This window comes from Chanodichthys erythropterus, chromosome 14 (assembly GCF_024489055.1).
Source record: "Chanodichthys erythropterus isolate Z2021 chromosome 14, ASM2448905v1, whole genome shotgun sequence".
Classification (NCBI taxonomy): Eukaryota; Metazoa; Chordata; class Actinopteri; order Cypriniformes; family Xenocyprididae; genus Chanodichthys; species Chanodichthys erythropterus.
In genome coordinates, this window is record NC_090234.1 from 4,268,665 (window position 1) to 4,293,335 (window position 24,671).

At 36.9% G+C, this 24,671-nt stretch overlaps 1 protein-coding gene across 1 annotated transcript in view; it reads right to left on the reverse strand.

Moving 5' to 3' along the window:
- LOC137036102 (uncharacterized) overlaps positions 1-24,671 on the reverse strand; it is an 81,524-nt gene that overhangs the window by 24,867 nt on the left and 31,986 nt on the right. Inside the window, exons 9-19 of the mRNA XM_067410071.1 lie at positions 23,121-23,212; positions 22,878-22,975; positions 19,618-19,743; positions 17,510-17,571; positions 15,202-15,279; positions 15,001-15,105; positions 13,925-14,087; positions 7,512-7,570; positions 5,726-5,886; positions 4,205-4,341; positions 3,816-3,872 (exon numbers count right to left, since the gene is read on the reverse strand). Of these exons, the coding sequence (XP_067266172.1) occupies positions 3,816-3,872; positions 4,205-4,341; positions 5,726-5,886; positions 7,512-7,570; positions 13,925-14,087; positions 15,001-15,105; positions 15,202-15,279; positions 17,510-17,571; positions 19,618-19,743; positions 22,878-22,975; positions 23,121-23,212 (1,138 nt within the window). The remainder of the gene's footprint in view (positions 1-3,815; positions 3,873-4,204; positions 4,342-5,725; positions 5,887-7,511; positions 7,571-13,924; positions 14,088-15,000; positions 15,106-15,201; positions 15,280-17,509; positions 17,572-19,617; positions 19,744-22,877; positions 22,976-23,120; positions 23,213-24,671) is intronic.

Consider the following 24,671-nt stretch of genomic DNA (forward strand, 5'->3'; position numbering starts at 1 on the left):
TTAGATCCATTTCTTCAAAAGCACTTATTGTAAATTATATTATCACAGATTATAAACTAGATGTGCTGTGTTTGACAGAAACCTAGCTAAAACCAGACGATTGCATTACTTTAAATGAGTCTAGCCCTCAAGGTTACTGTTATAAACACGAGCCTCATCTGAAAGCAAGGGGAGGTGTTCCTGTAATTTATAGTAATATCTTCAGTATTACTCAGAAAACTAGTTTCAAATATAATTCCTTTAAAGTGATGGTGCTTTTTGTAACGTTATGTTGTGTATCTGTTAAATCCGGTTTGACATTTGTGCTGGCTACTGGATACAGGCCACCAGGGCACCATACAGTTTTTATCAAAGAATTTGCTGATTTTCTATCAGAGTTAGTACAGGCTGTGGATAAAGTCCTAATTGTTGGTGATTTTAATGTCCATATAGATCATCTAAAAGATGCATTGGGATTGGCTTTTACAGATATTCTAAACTCTATTGGAGTTAGACAACACGTGTCAGGACCCACTCATTGTCGTAATTGATCAGTTAAGTAGCAGAGGGGGTTGTTAATCCGTTTCAGCTGCTTTGGTGTTATTGAAATAACAGGTGCACTAGATGGGCAACAATGAGACGACCCCCAAAACAGGTGGAGGCAGTGACATTTTTTTACCTACTCATCTTTTCTGTTTTTCACAAGTTTTACATTTGGCTAGGGTCAGTGTCACTACTGGTAACATGAGGCGATATCTGGACCCTACAGAGGTTGCACAGGCAGTCCAACTCCTCCAGGATCACATATCAATATATGCCATTGCCAGAAAGTTTGCTGTGTCTCCCAGCAAAGTAGAAGGCCCTTAACCCATCAGCATGACCTTTTTCCCCATTGAGATCTGATGGGTTTTCAAAATGTTCCTTTAATTTTTTTTTTTTTTTTAACAGTGTATGTTAGACCCTATACTGCTATAGAAAGAGATGCTTCCAGAAGTCATAGATCCTCTTCTTAATACCATTAATTCATCTTTGTCATTAGGATACATAACAGAAACTTTTAAGCTGGCTATTATTAAACCTCTTATTAAAAAAAACACAACTTGATCTTAGAGAATTAGCCCAGTTCTGTCAACAATGCATTGGCTCCCTATTAAATATTGTATGTAATTATCAAGATTTTAAAATCTATACGAAATAAATGGTTTAGCTCCCCAGTACCTGAGCGAGCTCTTAATGCATTATAGTCCTTCACGTTTATTGCGATCTCAGAATTCTGGCCAGTTGATAATACCTAGAATATCAAAATCAACTGCAGGTGGTAGATCCTTCTCCTATTTGGCACCTAAACTCTGGAACAATCTTCCTATCATTGTTTGGGAAGCAGACACACTCTGTCAGTTTAAATCTAGATTAAAAACACATCTCTTTAACCTGGGATACACATACCACATTATCAATTTATATTTTCACATCTATTAATGGATTGTTAGGCTGTATAAATAAGGTCAGCCGAAATCGGGAACACTTCCTATAAAACACCTGATGTACTAATTACATCATAAGAAGAATGGCATCTACACTAATATTAGTCTCTCTGTTTAACTGAGGTTTATCATAGTCAGCCTGATTTGGGCCATATCTAGATCAGATGGAGGACCTGCGCCTAGACACGACTACAACGCAGCTCTGAAGTATGAGCAGATATTGTGTCAACTAGACCATCCCATGTGAAGGCCTCACCGACATGACAGCCAGTGGCACAGATCCCCACCAAAACCATTTCCATACCGGCGTGATGAATCCGATCTTTAACCAGATGGAACTGGATTAAATATTTTTGACTGTTCCGATCCCCATCTGACTTGTGACCCATAACGCTGCCTGAATCATAATCATAAACTGTTCGCTGTTGGCTAGAGGAGAACTGGCCCCCTGACTGAGCCTGGTTTCTCCCAAGGTTTTTTTCCTCCATTTTTGTATCCAGATGGAGTTTGGGTTCCTTGTTGCTGTTGCCTCTGGCTTGCTTAGTTGGGGACACTTGATATTCAACAATGTTTTGATCTGCTTTCACTGACATTGTTTGCAAACTGAACTGAACTGAACTGAACTGAATGATGACATCACTGTTTTCTCCAGAGCTGTTGTATAGATAAATGAACTAAAATAATAACTAATGATTTCTACAATGGAATCAATCAATACTGAACTTAAGCTGGACAATGACACCATTTTAATCTAGAGCTGTGGTGCAGCCAAAATTATTTTTTGACACAATCTGCATTGTAAAAAGTGCTATATAAATAAATGTGACCTGACTTAAGTGATTAACTGAGTGATGATTGCTTGAAGACACCTGATGATAATGAGCAGAATCACTGAAGAAAAGAGAAATACAAGAACTACAACTGACTTCCAGTCACAGATGAAATCAGCTGAATAGACATTAAATCTCTCTTATGACTAACCAGATTACTAGGAAATGGTGCAACGTTCAGACACAGACTTCAAGAACCAACATATGTTCCTCATCAATGGTGACATGCTTCATGCTGCAATGCATGCTGGGAGCCACCATAGTAAAAAAAAAAAAGCATGACTCCCAGCATGCATTGCATCATGAAGTCAGTGGGTGTGTCTCAGTGGGTGTTTTAAAATTAAAATTCAAAATGTCTGATCTGTGGCATGAAGTTTCTGGTGGTGAAAATAACCACTTTTGGTTGGTGATGCAACTACACAATCAGCTTCACAATCAGCTTGCTCTTGTTTATGGTCTCCTTTACATCAAATTATGTTTTCTATAAACACTGTTACAAACACCACAAACTTAACATAAAAATCAAGAGTAACTGACCAACTAAATTAAACACTGATCACAATAATTCACAATAATTTACAGTACAACCGACCCGTAGCGAAGACCTCTGTGTTCAGACAAGCCCTTGACACAGATCCCTATGGCCAGCTATAAATGTGTCAAAGGACTACAAAGTTTTAGCCAGAAGGATGTTACATACAGTGTACTTTTCGCTTTGAAACCAAACCTTCTGTCATCATATTGTCAGTCAAGAGTGAGGCAAAATGGGAGAAGTGAGGATCTGACTCCTGCTGCTGATTTGTGCTGCGACTCTCGTTTGGCTCACGCTGAATTGAGCAGACACTTTCAGTTTTTAATTTAAGTGTCTGTTCTCTAACTGAACGAAATGTTCAGTTAACAAAGATTGTTTTGGCTGTACAACAGCTCTAGAAGGTGATGGCATGGACATGCGTATTACATGTTTAGTCTATAGGCATGCGCGTTTGAATGCACATATGCGGGGCACGTAGTTTCTTTACAAAGTGATATCACCAATTACTTGCCTGGCAGGCATAATACAGCATTTTTAGTCATTTCTGTGGATACATGTGAACGGGAATTGATTCAGGTATAACGGAAGGGTAAGGTATGTATGCAAGTAGAGTAATGTATGTAATTGTGATTAATGCGTTATATATACGGGAGTTGAAGGAGTCGTGATGCTGTGATTAATGTCTATGTGCCATAAAGTTAGCATGTGCACCCACCACTACAGCTGTCACCAGGAAGGAAAAGGGAATGAGCAGCGTGTATGTATGTGTAAACCAGTGCTATTCAGCTAGGGCTAGATCTTCTCCTCCAAAGATTTCATAGTGAATAGGATGAGGATGTAATATTTTGCAAATTAGCAATAAAGTTTATAAAATGCATAAATGCCTATGTGAAAATCAGCTAAAATGGCGCTATTATATAATTAATGCTTAAATGAACACCCAGCTTACCACAAACACTGACATCAGTCAAGGGAAATTCAGGCACTTACCACACTTTAGGACTTCACGGTGCAATTTCTCATACAGGTGAGAGAACGGACCATGACCTCAAAGAAAAAAAAAGACATACTGTTTATTTACACACATATATATATATATATATATATTTCATATTTAACATACACCGATCAGGCATAACATTATGACCACTGACAGGTGATGTGAATAACACTTATTATCTCTTCATCATGGCACCAGTTGGGTGGGTGGATATATTAGGCATCAAGTAAACATTTTGTCCTCAAAGTTGATGTGTTAGAAGTGGGAAAAATGGGCAAGCGTAAAGATTTGAGCAAGTTTCACAAGGGCCAAATTGTGATGGCTAGACGACTGGGTCAGAGCATCTCCAAAACTGCAGCTCTTGTGGGGTGTTCCTCACCTAAATTGTAGCACAGGGCAGCAATCTGGACACACAGGATGTCTTTATCATCAATAAGATCCTGCTTTATGTTTTCAAGATCCCTCTGTTGTTCCTCTTGGAGAACCTTGATCATACATCCAGCTAAATACGCCATACTTCCACATACGGAAAAGATATTTAAACAAAACAAGATAAATCCAGTTTATACATTATTGGATGATTCATTTATTCAGAATCTGTTAAACTATATAGAGATTAAAGATAAATTCTGATAATCAGAATTATGAGATTATTCATAATTATCACTGAATCAATCTGAAGACATTAGATTACACAGTAAAAAATATTTTCATTTTGCCATTTTAAACTGTCAGATCATGTAGAATGAGCTCCTTGAGTAACTATAACTGCATACATGTTACACATGCTGTTTTGGTAAATACTTTTACAAAGACCACAAACTAACATAAAAAGCCAAGAGTCAAATTGCCCAACTAAAGGAAATATTGATCACCATAATGGCGACCAGACATTAAAAAAGAAAAAAATCAACACCTAAACCTCTGTTAATCTCAATGAGAACTTCTGTAGATGAATGGTTAAGTGAAGCTGGTAATGCTTTTTGTGGAGTTGTTTAATCAAATCTGAAGAGATTTAATGTTTACTATTTTCAGATTATTTAATCTAAGGCTGTGGCTGCAGTCAGTTGTAGTTCTTGTGTTTCTCTTTTGTTCAGTAATTCTGCTTGTTAACAGCAGGTGTTTTTCACTAATTCTCAATCATAACTTAATTAATAGCTTAATTATCTAACTTTAACTCGAGTGGGACCATAATGTACTTGTTAATTTAACTCAAAGTGCATATTCATTCGTAACAAAATAAATATGTTAAAAGGAAATACTTTTATCCTCTTCCAAATCAATACTGAACAAGTGTTTCCTCTTCAGCACGATTAACACCTCGATAATGTTTGTTTGCAAGAAGTTTTAATGGACAGTTTCTAGCTCTATAGAGGAAAGGAACTTGACATGAACACATCTAAACTCACCCATCTATACTGTGAGTGCTTTCAAGGATTTTCAAAACTTTTAATCACCGCAAAAACAGATTATATTAAATAATAAAATAGAACACAGATGCAAATTACTTTTGTTTGCGCATCAAATTCCAGATGCAAAAGTAACAGTTGTGAATGTATTGAACAGTACTGAACAATTGCTCTCAGTCTGTGAGAAAGGATGCTGACACCAAAATACTCTGAACACTAATGGTGGCTTGAAACATTTTAATCACATTCAGAAAGGGCTTAATGAATGAGGTTATTTGAATACTTGGCAACTAGAATATTTTTATACCTAGAAATACCTAGTTTTGGCTTTAGAAATATGAGTTTGGAACAGAAATCTTGTTAAGTATGTATTATTGATTATCTATAAACAACTTTCAAGAGGTCTTTTACCAGGTACTGTGAAAATCGTTAATCGTTAATCATCTACATATATCGTAAATACATTAAAACTTATTTTACTTGCACCTTACCCAAGTGAGTGTTCAAAGCGAGTGTGAGAAGCGCCTGGATACACCAGATGTGTTCCTCCCAACTGTTTAATGTGACGGAGTCTCTGAAACTGAGGAGTGTCAATGATCTTCACCAGCAGGGGTTGCAGCTCAATGTGACCATGAATGGGGTCGTTGAAAATCTACAGGATAGAAAAGGGCAAATATTAATTAATAAAAAGTTTATTTCTCTAGCAGGTCTGAATTGAGAGCTACAGCAGAAATATAACTATATATAATTGAAATATAATTGATATATACTCAATGTTCATTAACTCTCGGTTTCTAGCAGAATACAAACAATCCCCGTCATAAGCTTTTAGTCCAGAGTTTGGGATATACACTGTAAACCTGAATAAGTTGGGCTAACTCAAAAAATGAGTTAAAGCTGCAGTCCGCAACTTTTTTGTGTTAAAAATTTACAAAAATTATATAATGAGAATATATAACATGAATCCATTTTCCAAACCGTGTTTTTGTCTTATCCTGAATCATTATGGTACACTTATAATAAGAGTTTATATTCTGACTATTTCTGACCAGACTGGTAGGACTCGCTGCAGAGTATCACAGTAACTATGTGACTCGCCATAGATGTGCACGGAGACGTTCATGTTCTTCCGCAAGAAGTGTGCAGTTCTGTTTAAAAACCGCAAGAGGACCAGAAATCGTGGACAGCAGCTTTACATCAAATGTTTTTAAGTTATGATGTTCCCAATTTTAAGTAAGCAGAACTTTCAAGTTTTGAGTTTGAGGTACTCATGCATGTTAATTGCTCCCAACTTTAAGTACTGAGTAAGCTAACTCATACATTTTGATAACAATTAACAAAAAAACTTTGTTAATTTAATTTTTTTATTTTTTTATTTTGAGTTCTTGCAAATCAAATGAGTTAATACACCATATTATTTTGTATTATCCAGTTGCAAACTCTCAGAGCCAACAAAACCTTTGCTGCTGCTATTACAGGTGTGAAAACAAATATAAAAAAACCCATAAATTTCCCCCTATGTGTCACGCTTGTTGTGTATAAATACAAGAACATGACGAAGAAGAAGATCAGATAACATGTTAGTTTAATCCATAAGATAATGTCCAACACCGATAGGCAAAATTGCACAACATACACAGATGTATAGACGAGAGCCGACAGCCACAGAACAGAACAAGGAGATCATAAGGGAACTAATGAGGGAGAATGTAATCAGGAAGAACAGAAAAATGTGTGGATGGTTAACTAATCGGGAACACACAATGAGGGTAAATGAAGAGAACAAGACATGACAGAATTAAATGCAAACATAAAAGTCCATGAGTGTTACACTATCATTGTCGTGCATCTTTTTTCCTGTTTTTGTTTGTCTAGACTGAAAATAACAGAATAATTGTAAAACATGTATTCGATTAGAAACTACTCCATCCTTTAGATCCTCCAAATCTCCAGTGAATCAATGAACAAAGCAGATGAAACAATATGAATATATAGACTCTAAATTCAGAATATCAGATTCATCAGCCAATTAATGTATTTTAATTCTACCTGATGTATGTAGCATTTCAGATATGTCATTACCAAGGTATTCAAGCATTAAGTTAAACAATGTAAAGCGATAATAAGTGAACATCACAAGAGATGTTTAGCATGATGTTAAATGATTACATAATGATTAATTGAGTTATTTGCAATGTATCATAGTTCTCAAAACTCGCAAATGTGGCATATATTATTTTTCTATCTTGCATTTAATGGTGACATTTTCATTTTTACCTTGCCCAAGGAAGGTTGATGGATTTGTGATGGCTTTCCAACAGTCCACCCTTCTTTTCCTGTTAAAAAGTAGGTCATTTTAGATCTTGGTGTAAGAAACATTTTATTTTGATTTAGTATAATTATGTTACATATTATCATCAACACTGATCTAATGGTTTTTTTTATGACTTGAGCGCAAGAAATTTCACTATATGCGTCATGAAAAATAGCATTTGGAAAAAAAAACAAAAAACAAATCATTTATTATAAATTCTTCTATAAGTTTAATACAGTAAAACATGATACATTATAGTGTATATTTTTTATAGTTCACTGTTAAAAAATTACTGTAAAAAGACAACCTCATTTTGACAGTAACATCCTGTTTTCCATTAAAAAGGTAATATACCCAACAAAACAATGCATTCTGAGCAATATTTTTCGTTTTCGAGAAAATAGCCTGCAGGAATATACTGTGAATTAACAGTGCTCAAAGTCAACACTCAGAGGCTGTGTTCCAAATCACACCCTATACCCTCATTCACTATTCCCTATATGACACTTTAAGGGGCTTAGATGGAAAAAAAAAGCAAGAAAAATGCTAAATAATAACATTTACTATTATAATTATTATAATTATAATCAGCCGCTATAACCAGACCTCAAACAGTTCAACCTGTGGCCACAGGGTGGCGACCTAACAACATGGAAAACGTGAAGGTCTTCCACCCTTTTTAAGCTTAAAAGGGATTTTATTTTATTTTTTTAGGAAATGGGTTCCTCCATGCCCCCTCAATCTCAGTATGCAGGTCAGGAAGGAATGGAAGGCTCACTTGAACTGTAGGATTATGGCCAGAGAGAAACCGATTGTCATTCTTTTTGAATGCACGTGGTCTCTCTCCTAAAGTGCTGCCATGGCAACAGTAATCTGCCGGCAGTGCGTTTCATAATCTCCAACAGCTCAGCGTACGCGGGACAGGGTGGCTGAGAGGATTCAGTAAACTCACTCTCTCTGTCCTCCTCGGTATATCCTGGAAGTGAACTCGCCGCTGGACCTGAGGATGCAGATGACAATGCATCCTCTCCCAGCAGTTCACTCTCGAGAGCCGCTGTACAGCGTGAGCGGTCACACCTCTCTCAAACTGTTTGGCAAGCTCCATCTGAGAGCCCCGTGATCTGAGTCTTCGCTCTGCCTCAGCACAAGCGGGACCTGAACCACCAAGCCCAGATGCTGAACTCTCTTCCCTCAAGAAGAGACGCAGACAAGAATGGAGCGTTCTTAAAGGAAAGTGCTCACAGTTTGCATAGGCAGCTCCCTCGAGATCTTACCATGCATGCTCTTTCCCCAGACAGAGAACGCACAGCTTGTGTGTGTCATATGTGTCAGATAACGAGGACACAGATCCACACCCTTAGTAAACCTTTCTGTGCATTTCATTTTGCCAGATTCACACATGAAGAAGTCCAATCTGATAGTTCTCAAAAAATGAAGTGTAACTTAGTGAATACTAATGACACAAAAATGAGACTTATGTCTAAAGCCGAGTTCAGACTGCACGATTTTAGCCCCGATTTTGGCTCGCTGACAGGTTTTGGGAAATCGCCGACAAATGCCCGAAATCACAGGCAAATCGGTGCTCGTTCACGCGAGTGACAATCACGCAGTGTGAATGAGCAAAGACGCGATCTGAGAGAATCGCAGACGCCCGTGAGATATTTGGCATGCTAAATATCTGGACCTGTCGATGATTCAAAATCCTGCTGTGTGAAAAGTGTTCTGACTGAAAACTACATCAGTGATGACCAACAGCCAATGAGAGAGCAAGATACAGAGCAGCGGGGAGTTCGGGGAGGAGTTATAGACCACAATATCAGCAAGCATGGCTTCATTCACATAAACATTACAATTCTATCAAACAGAAACAAAGCACAAACATTTGCTTGACCATCCGCAACTGCAGCACATTGAAAAGTTATTTATTTACCTCCAACTGTCATTGCAGAACACACAGTCCACATTCTCCCCAACCATTTCCTCCTCCATATTCTTCTTTTCTTTTTCTTGTTTTCGCTGCAAATCAACGCACAGGCAACTCTTATTGCAAGCTTCTTGCAGGCTACTATTTTTAATATTAATAATAATAACTCCGGTCTTGCACGCGTGATATCGCGTTGTTTCCTTGTCACATCTCGCGTGTGTTTGGTTGTGAAGCGTAGTTTGCGCGCCAGACAGAGTTGTCGGCGATTCTTCCTATTGTAAAGTCATGCAGTGTGAAACCTTCTGTCGCCGATCCATCGTGCAGTTTGAACACAGCAGCGACTGAATGCTGGCCAAGATAGTCATGCAGTGTGAAAAAAACAGTGACCCGACTACTTTGAAAATCGTGCAGTCTGAACTCGGCTTAAAGAAACATTGAAATGTCAGGTTTTAAATCATGTAAGTCAAATCGAAAACAATTATTCTGTTTATGTAATCTGTATGAAAAGAGAGACGTGTCAAACGTCTGTGATTCAGCTCATTATCCGCTAATGCGGCCACGCCCACGGAGCCAGCGCTATTCAGATGCAAATTCTGAGGCAATACATGTATACATCGTCTCAATCGTGTATTTATTATCTTCAAGAGTGTCTATCTGCATGTTATAGCCATGGTTAGCAATCTCTGGAAGCCTCTGTTAGTTCCTGGAATGTCACATGGTATATGCCTGTTCTTCTTTACAAGTCATTTGTGGACTAAATGTACACAGAGCGCCCTCCGGCTGCAAGTATGAATTGAAACCACAGTATCCAGTAGAGGTGGGCAGATCGATACTAATATCGATAATATCGATACCAACGTTGGTATCGGTATTGATCGATACCAACGTGAAAATATCGATACTTAAGTTTCAGTTTCTCTCGTTTTGCGACCTGGCCGTGTTTGTCAAAATGCTGCTGCTGTCACAGAGCAGAGCAAGCTCTCAAGAGTGCTGCTCGTGCTCGACACTGCTCTCCTCCCCCTCTCCTGTGTTGTACCGTCACGTGACTCACCACTAGCGCTACCACCAGCCGTCAGGCGCGCGCCGCTCAGCCGCGCATTTCTAACAGCAGTCAGTCAGAGGCGGAGAATGGCAGCAGAGAGAAAGAGGAGCGTTGTATGGCTGTATTTTCAGGCCGAAAATGAGACAACAGCGACTTGTACCATTTGTAGAAAGTCTTTAAAATACAGTGGCAATACAACTAATTTGTACAAACATATGAAAAATTACGGACCAGAAAATGCAGAGCTGCAGAAACGGAGAGAGGAGGAGAAAAATCCCCCTACCTCACCCCCTGGCCCCGACAGACCCGCGACTCAGAGGCAGAAGTCACTGCCAGAGGCATTTCAGTTTGGCAGAGAATATCCAGGTAGATAAGAGTGATGAAAGACATATTTTAGTCATCTTCAGCATTAGTTAATAATAATTAATAACTGGTCATTTGTTACTTTAGTCAACTTAAGAATTATGCTAAGACCTAGAAGTAATACATTAATTCAGTTGAAGCGTGTTATTTAAATGAATACATTTACTGGAACTGAAACAAATATACTGAATATAATGTAGGTCATATTTGATATTTGAATATAATTACCCTTTTTGTGTTAGCTGTGAAAGGGATACTAGTTTCTATATTTAAACTACACGTAGATGTGCACCAGACTTAATTATTTTTATTATTTAAATAAACTTTATTTATTTAAATAAAACAGAAGTAACCAAAAGTTGTTTCTGAACAAAAGCTTTTGTAGTACTGATTAATAACCCAAAATGCAAATCACAAAAACAAATTAAAAGTCATGAAAATTCATTTAGATTTAGGTTGAAGACGCATCCACCTTAATTATTAAAAAGTATCGGTATTGGTATCGGTATCGGCGATACTGGCCCTGTATTTACTTGGTATCGGATCGATACCAAATCTAGCGGTATCGCACACCTCTAGTATCCAGTGCTCATAGTTATGACAATAAATATTACTCCTATGTATAAAAAATTAACAAACATATGAGAATCCATCAATATTTCTCCAAATGTGCATGCAGGGTTTCCCCTACCATTATATAAGGGGGTGCCCCGCCCTCCTAACGGCTTGCCACGCCCCCCTTGAAGGTCAAGTAACTGGGCCAGATTACAATTTGTTATTTTATTAAACAAACTAAATAGCCATTAAGTAATATGTTATTTATCTTATTTCCACGATGGCATGTCTTTTCTGTCTGTGTTTGCGCGTTTACAATTATCCCAATGAGTGTGCACGCGCGCACACTCACACACAAACAAACACTTGCGTCACATACAGCATGTATGTATTGGTTGACATGGTTTTAAAGCTATTGTTATCCAATTTGTTGACCTTAAAATGTCTTAAAAATGGACATATGTACACCAGGGAAATCAAAATTTTCTTGGGGAGCATGCCCCTGTACCCCCCTAGCAAACTACATTTTCTGACCTCTGTAATTATGAAACCCTGCATATATATATATATATATATATATATATATATATATATATATATATATATATATATATATATATATATGAGCAATATCACACGAGTAGCCGTGCGATATGGCTGTATATCAGCACGCTGTGATTCGTCCGTAGGCACGAGGCCGCAGGCCGAGTGCCGTAGTTCGACATACAACAGTTCGACAGCACGAGTGTGTAAATTAATAAGAACAACAACGGAGTGTCTTTAAAACCCTCTTTTGTGCAGCACTACTTCCTTCCGCCACGGATTCAAATCTCAGGTTGTCAGTTGGACCAAGCCTCCGTTACTAATTCTAAAACGTCACTTCAGAACTAGTAACGAAGGAACGTTGAGTCGCTTCATTGAAACACATTGAATTTTGTACAGTATTAGAGAGAGAGAGAGAGAGAGAGAGAGAGAGAGAGAGAGTAGGCTATTACCTGTGTCTGGTATATTGCATTACATTCATTCTTCAAGTCGATGTCCATAATATTATATCCTTTATACAAGTCCGTTTGAATGTCCGCTGAGGAAAGCGATCTTTGTCTTTTTTACAGCTTTGGGAATTTTCCATAGCATCCATTACACCACAGCGCTAAAACAACTTCCTTTTGCAAAAGTTCTTTTCAATTTAAAAGTCTCTTGTGCTTCACTGACTCATTCTCCTGTAAAGTGTTGCTGCCATCTAATGGCGTATTGATGTAATGTTCACTCAATCCATATTACTTAATGGACATATTTATATAAAATAATATTTATTGAACAACAAATAAGCACAAATGTACAGTTCAGTCAAACATAAAGCACTAGTTATTTAAAAAAAAAAAAAATAGGGTCACCATTTACGCTTGTGTGTGGGTTTTACAAATATTTAACGAATGATTTGATCCTCAAACTGTCAATCAAAACTCATTAATCTGCCTCACCTCCTGAATAAAGTGCGCACACAGTTTGGACCTATGGTTTGGACATCTCTGTGCAATGCAAAGGTAAATAATGAATGAATGAATGAATGAATGAATGAATGAATGAATGAATGAGGCATTTATATAGCGCTTTCATATGTTCTACTGTACACCCAAAGCGCTTTACAATCATATCAGGGGTCTCTCCTCATCCACCACCAGTGTGCAGCATCCACTTGGATGATGCGACGGCAGCCACAGTACAACGGCGCCTGATTGTAAAGCGTTTTCTTTACTCAAAAAACCATATGTTTATAAAGTTTAATGTTTTTACGTATTTAAAGAGCGAAGAAGAGTCTGATATGTCCCGTCTAGTTGTAGCCAATGTGCTATATAAGGATGTAACGTAACGTTTATTATTATCAAATTTAATATAGCACAATTCGACTTGCTCTGGAACAAATAATAGATTAATAAGACCAAAGATTGCCCGTTCTATGTACTCAAATTGAATTATGTCTCGTGTTCAACCACTATAAGAGCCAGCGGCAAATCCCAGAGGCACTGGCCGAGATGAAGCTGTTCTCGGCGGTTACAGAAGCACTGAACGGCCGCTGACGCACTCGAGATCGCATCTCCGAAAACGTCAAAACAAATTGTAAAATAGGCGCTGTTATTAAATATGAGTCACATATTTCAGGTCTAAACAACTACATTCTCGCCTAAAAAACTATTAAAACTACAGTTCGTGGTACAAGAAGTAGTATTAGTAAAAATTACGGTTGATTTGATCGGCCGCCATGACGGTCACTTCAAGCGGAGTGATACAAACGGTGAAAAGGCAGTAGGAGTGCTGTTATCACTGAAATATCGCATGGCTATCAGCCAATCAGATTCGAGAACCAGACAGAACTGTTGTATAAATATTATATATATATATATATATATATATATATTATAGAAGGGCAGAAAATGTTAAAGGGCAGACACAAAGACAACATAGATAATACATCACTATTAATGCAGAGTTACCTGAATCATCACTGGACTTGAAATCAATGAAGTCATTTTTCTCACACCATGCATGAAACCACTCCTCAGCTTTCTGCTGGACCTCTTGATAACTAGCATCAGTTTTACTGTAGTACACCCTCACAAGAAATTCATTAAATTTTTTTGGCTTGAGTCTGGACACCTGTAAAAACAAGAGAAGCCAAACACAACCAGTTAACAAGTCAGGAATATGCTTTATTTTGGTTTGTGCATCACAAATTTTATTTGTAACATCTAGTTTTAGTTGTTATTTTGAAGTTTAATCATGTCTTATGTTTTCATTGCTTTGTTTCCATGTTTGCCATGTGCTCCCTGTTGTCATGTGTTTCCCATGTCCTAATGTCATGTGATTCCCTTTTTCTTATGAATTGTGTTTTCATTGGTTCATTGGTTGAGTGTGCACACTCACACTTGTGCACACTTGTGTGTCTCTTTTCTAGTGATTAGTCCTTGTGTATTTAAGCCCTCATGTTTGCCTTGTTCCTTGTCAAGTATTGTCTGTCTGCCACTCGTTGGTGAGTTCTGTTTTTTGTTATGCCATGCCATGCCATGCCATTTAGTGATGGCGAAATTAATCTTGTGGTCAAAAGGTGGGAAAAACGGCCTTTGCGTCCCAACGATGTTTCGTTTTTTTGATACAAGCTTCGAAGCCTCGGTGTCAAACGTCACATTACTAATGCCATGCCAAGTCTTTGTTTTGTATTTGTGTTTATGTTTGGATTATTAATAAATAAACTGCACATGGGTTCTCCTGCAACTTGCCTCAGTGGACTATCATTACAAATATGCTCACATTAGAAATATTAGTTTATAAATTTAATGACAGATGGCCAGTTTAAGGCAGTCAGTTTCTGAAAATGAAATGAGTTAACTTGAGGTTTAATTTAGTGCATTTAGGGCAAATTTACAGTAACATACTGTAAAGTAGATTACAATAAAGAACTGTACAATTACAGTACAGTACAGTACATTTTACCTTTAATGTACAGGTCAGTGTTTTACAGTGCAGATTCAATGACATAATCAAGATATCTGAAATAAGTAAGGTTTAGTACCTGGTACTTCTCCATCTTGAAGGCTTTATTTGGCTCATTCTTGCTGTAGAAATGAACATTTTCCATGGGCTCTTTACCCACTTCACCAAAACCCATGTCAAGAACCTGAATGAGAAGAGATGTCAGATAGGATCGAAAGAAACTGTGAAAATGAACGGGTAGAAAATGAGATGATTGTCTTATTTTTCTGTTGAAACCTACATAAATATCAAAATCCTCAGCATTCAGGGGGATTTTGTACTTGTTGATCATTTCCCTCCAGTGTGCCCTCAGTTTTTCCTAAAGGTTTGGAAGGATAAATACATCAGATGTTACACTGAATAAGGAATAATTGACTACAACCCATTAAAATATTGAGAAATAATACACACCGAGGTGGTTACACCTCAGGTGTGCATTATTTTTCAATAATCCAATGGCCCGGAGTCAATTATTCTGCTTGTTGTACAGTTAAAACACCTCAAAACATTGTTCAGATGTTGTATTTCAAGACAGTTTTAGGTTTTTGTCCTTAAAATGCTCTTTTGTGCAGGACTAATTTCTTACGCATATAATACCAAGTCTCCGTTGCTAATTCCAAAACTTAATTTTAGAGCCAGTAAGAGGCTTCATCCACTGACAGCAGACTAATGCATATCAACAATAATATAATCAATAATGCATATCAGGTTTTCACTTCAGAGGCAATCTGTTTTACAGAACTGTGTATTCTTCGAGTCAGTTCTTCAGGAGGAAAAATTTCTTCATGTTGGCAACACAACATTTCAGTGGTGGCCATTCTCCAGCTGATTTGAAACAAACAGCTGTTTTCACAGCTACAGAGAGTAAGTGCCTTCAATGAGCTGCTGATCATTCAGCTGTGAGTGAGAACATTGAACAGGCTGCACTTTATTCAATCAGTATTGTGTTGGCCGGTTGCCCTGTGTGTATCAGCACTAAAAGAGTTTTCCCTAGAAGAGCTTGCATCTTTTAAAAGATGACATTCAACCCTTGTGTTTCTGGATGTGGTCGTTTACTGTCCTCATTGACGGCCATGATCGTTACACGAGAACATCAGAGGATCACATGTCGCTGCATCAGAGAGAGAGAGAGCTGTTATGAGCTGTTATAATGGTTTGTGCTTATGCTGATTCAGATTCAGAGTTGACAGCAATGCTTTTCCGGGTCCAACTGGATGTGCATGGAAAGCTTGGTAGAAAGCTTGAGACTGGCAGCCTGGAGATGGGTGTAGCTGCTCTCCCCTGGAGGAGGGCTGGGCAGAGAATCTTTGAAACTGTTCTGCTGCTGGCTGTGGGGCCAGCATCACCCAAATTCTTGACAAAAAAAGCAGTTATATCTCTGGGTTCCAAGAGAGCACGGAGAGCAGAGGAATGCAAAAAACCTCACCATTCTCATCCTCTTCTGTTTTCCAGCGGGTAGCAGTGGGCAGTTCGAGAGCATTAACAAGTCTACTCACACACCCTCTGCCCAACCGTGGAACCAGGTATTGTTGCACTGCACACTCAGACCCTGCTTTGGGCTGCCTCTGAAAGAGGCAACATAACAGAAAAATTCAAAAAGTGTCTCCCTTCTCTTTCAAAGTCTATGCTGCCGCAATTCCTGCTTATCATGACCCCATAAGAGGCAAATTGGTTGGGAACCATGACCTGGTCAGTAGGTTCCTTAGGGGGGTGAGACGGTTAAATCCACCTCGACCTTCCTCGATACCCTCTTGGGACCTCACTCTGGTGCTCAGAGCACTTCAGACCAAGCACAAGGCATGCCCTGCCTGCTCAGGCTGCAAGCTCACTCTATCAGCAGTGTTGCATCCTCCTTGGCGCTGGCATGTGGTCGGCTCGGCTCCTCAGAGAAAACCTGATATGCGCTTGGACCTGCTGTTCATTTAAACTTGCACTGCGAGGCAGAGCAGCTGAATGTAATAATCACACGCCAATAATGCAGTGGCTCGTTTTAGTTACACTCAAGTAGATGGGTCTCTCTAGCGAGATCCCAATTCATCTGTCCTACGAGACATCTCTGTTGCATCTTTCTGGAAACAAGGGTTACATACATAACCAAGATATTTGGTCCCACTTTATATTAAGTGGCCTTAACTACTATGTACTTACATTTAAATTAATCATTTGATACAGTGCACTTATTATGTACATACATGTTTTTACATTGTACTTATATTTTAAAAACACCTGCATGTAATTACATCTGTAATTCATTTCTATAATTACATTTATAATTACACTGTTGACCCATCCCTTACACCTTACCCCTACCCTTAAACCTACCCATACCACCAAAACTTTCCCTATCCTTACCCGTATCCCACCTCAATAGCAGCAAAAGTGTTTTGCAATTCAATATGAACCCAGTAAGTACACTGTACTTATTTTTTGATGTAAGTACATAGTAGTTAAGGCCACTTAATATAAAGTGGGACCAGATATTTTCTTGTAGATTTCATAATCATGACATTTCCATACCATAAATGTTTGAGCTGAGTGAGTATGAATACCTGATACATTGCAATCGTGGTGGCTTTATCAGGCTGTTTGTTCAATCTGTCCTTCTGTTCTACCTAAAAGATTCAAAAGAATAACTACATAGCAAAATTCCCACTGTTAAATGAATGGTGTACATATGTGTCCACACTACATGGTGTTAAAGTAACACTGAAGCAGTGTTGAAGTTAATCAGATAATTAAGTGATTAATTAAGTGATTATTGAGCATTAGTGGTGACACCTGATGCTAATAGGCTGAATCACTGAAGGAAAGAGAAACAACAAGAACAGAAAAAATAGAAATACAATTACACATTACTGCACTTATTACTATGGGTGTGCCCGAAGCTCGCTTGAAAGGAAATTACCGGTAAACGAATAATTCTGCCGAATAATATTCGTCTGAGACCGAAACGGTCACTCCTCGTGTTTTCTGGATAACAGGTGAGCCTGTTTGTTTCTGAAATGTATTGCAAAATTATTTATTTATTTTTTGCTTAGAGTGAAAACTGAGCTTCTGAGTGCAGTGGTGGCCAGCCTGCAGAGGAGGTTTAAATGTGTTGAATCTAAGAAAGTCCTCCAAGAGAGTGGCCAAAGGATGCAGAATCATTAGCTAGCTATGGGAGCGAAGAGCTCCTGTTGCTAACAAACCATTTTGCTCAAGTCCTGGATCATATGGGCTGTGACCGCGACACTGCTCGATACATGGAGTGGCCAAGTGCTAAGGTGCTCATAAAATCTTTACTTCCAGGCTTGCAGAAAGATGCCTGGAGAGATTTCTTCATGGATGACCACCGTAAAAATGAATATAGAAACCTCTTGCTGATTATTGAACTATTACTAGTACTACCTCTTTCTACGGCTGCTTGTGAGAGGGGCTTCAGTTCAATTAAGCAAATTAAAAATGACTGGAGAGGCAGCCTCTCAGTGGACTCACTCCACTCACTCACTCCTTAAATAAACTACTTTGTCCTCACATTATTTAATACTCTCTCACATACTTGACTGAAAGGCTCACTATGCAGGTCATTATGTGGGTCTTTGTCACCTCAGGTGTGAATTACAGCATTACTCAGGATTTTTAAACAAAAATTGTCTTACAAAATTGAAATCAATATATTGTTTTATGTGATTGAGTAGGTAGAATGATTTTCACATCATTTTAAAGCAAAAACTCTAGTCTGCAACCTCCAATACCCAGAAGTCTTGTGGACACATATTCGGTTGTTGTTTTTTTCAATAACCACACATAAACATTATTTTCTCAAAAATACAAATATGTACATACACGTTGTTAACATATTATCATGCTGAATACAGTGTAATAACACTTTTGCCATTCATATGTTTATAAGCAACTGAAAAAAAAAATGTCAGGGCATGTGAAAACTTCTCTAGGGCCCCAATATACCCTCAGACCCCAGAGGGTTAAGACAACGTCTAAACTTCTGTTAATTCTCAATAAAGACTTTTGTAGATGTATGACGGAAATAAAGTCAAACTGGTTAGCAATAAGTGCAATAATGTGTAATGGCACATTCAGTTGTAGTTCTTGTGTTTCTCTTTCCTTCAGTGATTCTGTTTATTAGCATCAGGTGTCACCACTAATGCTCAATTGTCACTTAAATAATAATTTAATTATCTCATTAACTTCAACACTACTTCAGTGTTACTTTAACACCCTGTAGTGTGGACACATATGTAAACTGAGGGGTGTTAATTTAATACTGGATTTTGCTTTTTATAATTGCAAATACTGGACTAAATGAAACTAAAAAAAAAAAAAAAAAAAGACACAAAGGACAATCAAAGAAATAATATTTAACATGTTTTATATACAATAATACACTGTGTGCAGAATTATTAGGCAATTTGAATTTCTGGTCATATTTTTTTTTTCCAAGCACATTTTACCAATTCCAATCCACATCAATCTTAATAACTACTATTAATATTGTTTTTAATCATTTTTTAATAATTTATAAGTGATATATAATTGTTCATGAAGGCTGGAAATGAAAAATGCCTTATATTCAGGTGTTTGCTTTTGGATTTGAGTTGGAGTGGACTGTTAGGTATTTTGTAGAAAAACAGAGATAGCAGAGATTGTTAGGTACTTTCCATTAGTCGGGCCTCCCCAACAAACTTTGGCAGACGTCTGTTGACAATGTCATTTAGAATACCTTTAGCTTCAGCCAGATCAGGGTTTGAGTCTGACTGGTTCAGGATCTGATCAAAGATGTGATCTGTTAAAAGATAGTAGAAATGGAAATGAAATGGTCCATATAATTTTAGTTTTAAATCATACAAGGAGCCAAAGATTTATATATATGTGGACTCAAAATGATAGGTCTAAAATTAACCTGTCATTTCAGAACACACAATCAAGAATCCTACACTCACAGAGAAAAAAAAAAAAAAAAAAAAAAAAAGATACAAAAGCTATAACTGAGGTAGTGCCCTCTGTACCTTATTTTACTTCTATATGGTGCATTTTAATACATAAAGTGTACATATTAGTACCTTTTCACAGGTTTCTGCAACTTTCTTTTCTGAAAGTGTATTAATTCAGGCAAGTCATGTGAATCAAGCTGACCCATGAAGTTAATCAGTATAATTCGGACTGGTTAAATCCACCATTCTTCTATCTTTCTATTACATCAAATTGCTTTGACACCCAACACCAGTGTTTCGCAAACTTTTTTTCTGTATGTAGATTGTGTATGAATGTGAGAAGGAGCAGGAAATCCAGGCAATGAGAAAGCCTGCCCTTTGACAGTGGTTGGCTAAGCTTCCTCATCCTAAATCAGACAAACAATTGATCTGTGCTTCTGATTTGAATTGTGTGCCTAATATAGGTCTGCAATGCTCTCACAGACCATAGCATGCAATTCCCCCATCCTGATCATTCCCCTAAAGGAATGCAGCTCAGTTACTTAGTTCAAATGGAGAAGGGTCAAGACCTTTGGCAAAAATTGATTAGGGTGGAGTATTACCCCCAAATCATCTGGCAAAAATCTACAGCAGTCCACATGCACTGACAAGGTGTGCGACTTACTAACCCTTTTAGCTGAAGTGATGGCTATTACATTGTCATAAAAGTGGTACAGTTGGGGTACATTTGTGAGCACTTAAAGGGGCTCTATGTAATATTTTTACTTTAATAAAGCATAAAAATACCCCGATATGTTTGCATATATTTCGGGTACAAATTTGTTTCCAAATGTCAAAATGTCTATGTTCCTACCATTTACTTAACAAGACTGGTGGTTCAAGACTGCCAAACCATACAAATGCATTAAATTCTTGCACCTGAGCATTATTATTTCCCAAGATGGCAAATGGCTATATTTATACAAGAGACAAGAGCTTTAATAAATAAATAAATAAATTAGCGGGAAAAAACTTTGTGGATAACCGTGTGGATACATACAGTTATTATTACTATTATTATTATTTAAAGCTAGACAAACATTTATATACTTTTTTTTAAGCAAGACACAATGTGGGTGATTACTTTTACTCTTCCTTAAAATATGCACATCCAGACTTTCAAATTCAAATGTAGCCCACAGGAGCAGCACGGACGACGTAATGTAGGAGGTTAACTTATACAGATGGTACTCAACCAGAATGCGTTTTTTGTTGCCGCTGGTACCGTTGCGGTTTGCGGCGGAAAAAATAATTTCTGCTCTTGCTCTTTCTCGCTAAGTGGTGCTATAACCATAGATTTTCACATGTTATGGAGTGGCTGTGTCACAGCCTCGTATATGCTGAGGGAACATGACCATCTCAGTGTTAAGGTTGAGACTTCAGTATCTGGAAAGGACTGGAGCCCCTTCGTATATTCCAATATATTTCCGATCGTTTTCGTCTCAAAGAAAATAGTCATATATATCTAAGATGGCTTGAGGGTGATTAAATTATAGAATAAATTTCATTTTTGGGTGAACTATCCCTTTAGTCAGTGTAATGGTGAACGGATAGATCATATAGACCAATTGATGGAAGGTTTGCAAAGAAATTTCATGCTCTCTTGTGAAAGTATTTTTAAAATACAAAAATTCAGTAGTTTATTTTGATACAAGTGGCTGCTGTATTTTGTAGTTTATTTTGATACACTTAAAATTAAGGTATTTGGTATTTTATTTTAAAATACATTTTGATGTATCTTTGCCCAACCCTGATCATAGGCTTGTTCTTACATACTGTACTAGAGCACGTATACACGTGCTCACTCTTTAAAAACAGTGCTTAAAATCTCTTGACAAACTAAAATATGTAAACATTTGTATATATTCAAAATAAAATATATACATTGTACTTAATGTCAGCTTGCTTATTTTGCTCAAGATAATGATTTATTAATTCCACATGTCATAAAAACAAGAAACTATGCTTCTAACCACAGCTTGTTTTTAAGATTCAGTAAATGACGGACGCTTTAGTTAACACAACCCCGCCCTCGTTATATGTCGGACTAACTTCTTGATATTCTTTTGCTCTTATTGGTCCTTCCTATTCATTGTCAACTGTTTTCTATAAATATGATTCTATTGACTAACCTTTATTCAGCGAATGTTTGTCTTGTTTATTATTCAAAGACAGCATGTTACAAATAGAAACCCTTTTTTCTGTGGGATTTAGTATCATATTTGGATATTGGAATAATAAATTAAGTATTTTAAATGAATCGCATATAAACTCAATGTTTACTGTTTTCTAAGAGTTTCTTAATTTTAGACTAGTTTTCATTACAAAACCTGTATAAATGACTGTCAGGTTAGTATGTAAATATAGCCTACTTGAAATTGCAAACAAACTTTTTTAGTCCATATTAAATGTATGAATGTGATTCACTTGTGGTTGTCAGTTTGTATAAGCACACATTATGCAATGCAATATTAATCATGACTTTAAAACAATGCTTTTGAGCAGGTGTGAAATTTTTAATTGTGTCAAATTAAAAAAAAAAACTTTAACAGAATTAGATTAACGAAGATGGGTGTGTGTGTGTGTGCTTTGTGTATTGTATTCTCAAAAATGTAACAAAATATAAATCTGCAGGATGGTAGCTCTCCAGGAGCAGGGTAAGAGGGTAACAGCTTGTTTCATGCTTGGGATAGTTAACATCATGAACCTTAGAGGTTTTAAAAACTTGTTCAGACCTCTGAGATCTACGATGTGTCAAAAAGTGCCATTTTTCTTTTGGACCAAAAAGGAGAAAAGAAGCATCATTACTAACAGACTCTCTTCATACTTGGGTATATTACCCAGATTTGTATGTTTTCATTTTTCATCAATTGTTTCTTTTGTGCTTTTCTTAAAAAAAACAAACAAAAAAACCTTTCTCTTGAAATCTACCAATGCTTTAGCTGACCTGTCAGATTGGTGTATGCTAGCATGTCATATATGGTATCTGAGATCTTGCAATCCGGCATCAGCTTGTCATTAGCTAGAACGAGAGCATCCTTAATCCTAATGTACAAATAGAAACACATGTACGTACACTTGTCAAGAACAGTAAAATCTGGGGAAATATCATGGAGCATGCAGAAAAATGAACTAAATAAATAAATCTGGACATCTTTAATTAAAAAAAAAAAAAAAAAAAAAAACATACTTGACATCAATGATGTAGCCAATTTTGTGCTGAAGAGCCTGACGGTGAAGTGTGTATCGTGTGTGAAACATATCATAAACATTATCTGCTACCTGAAAGAGAAACAAAGATTAACAGACTAGAGCCTGAAATGAGCTAACGAAACAAATAGAATATTAATGAAAGAATGGCACATTTAAAAACATCTTCAAAAATAACATCACTTATATTCAATACAGTAATTTTATATAAAAAGAGGCAATTTTTAAATAAAAAGGTTTTTGATCCATTACATAAGAGTAGTTCTAGATGACATGAACAAGTAAAATTCATCTGATTGATTGATTCACTATATTGAGGAAAATAAATATAAAGTTACAAATAAAACAGTAAATATATTTACAAATAAAACAGATAGTGATGTAAAGCCAAAAGTGTGAAATTGAGATGAAGAATAATTAGTTTAGCTGACGTCCATGTTAAAATTATTTATTAAAATGACTCTAAAGTGTTTTCTACTTCTTTATTCCATTAAAACATATAAATAGCTAAATAGTTAATTTACTTCATATTTGCAAAGTCTTGTTAGAATATCGATAACACTTCAGTATAGGGAACACATATTCACTACTAACTACAACTTTTGCCTCAATTAACTCCTAATTTACTGCTTATTAATAGTTTGTAAGGTAGTTTTTGTAGCAATTTAGGTATTGGGTAGGATTAAGGGGTGTAGAATAAGGTTATGCAGAATAAAGCATTAATATGTGGTTTATAAATACTAATAAACAACCAACATTCTAGTAATATGCAAGCTAATAAGCAACTAGTTAAAAGTGAGAATAAAAAATAAAGTGCTACTGAATATCTTTATACTTCTTGTGGTTATTGCCTTGTGTCTTTTGATTTGCATTGTCTACCTGAATGGAATGTCTGTTTGATTTTTAGATCTTTTAAATTATGTTTCTCTATGATTTTTGAATTGAAAAAAAAAACTGCTCTGAAAGCATCTGCCTTTTTCTTCTGACATGTTTCATGAGTTCATTAACACAAGATCATTACATGAGATTAATTTGGTAACCCTTTAGATTAAAGCCCAGAAAGTACTGCATAATTCAAACGAATTTACAGCGTACCTTTCAGTAATTATAGTGTACCTATAAAGTAAATACGTGTAGGTATAAGGGAACGATATGCAAAAGTTTGGGAAATAAAGGGCTAACAACCAGGAAAATTAACTAATTAATTTTTCTGTAAGTATTTTAGAACTAAGGGGTCCTTATTCTACTATTATGAGAACATACAATGTGTAATAGTGTACCAATACATAGGCTGTTTTTAAAATTTTGGGGTACTGTTATGTGTTAATCTACTTGGTTATATGGACACCATTTCCCACAATCCAATCATGCACTCACACCTGTTTCCCCATCATTGACCCTTTATAAGCTGCACTCACACACACACACACACACACACACATGTTTGTTTTTGTGAATTGTGGGGACTTTCCATAGACTTCAATGCATTTTACACTGAACAAACTGTACATTCTATCCCCCTACCCTGCCC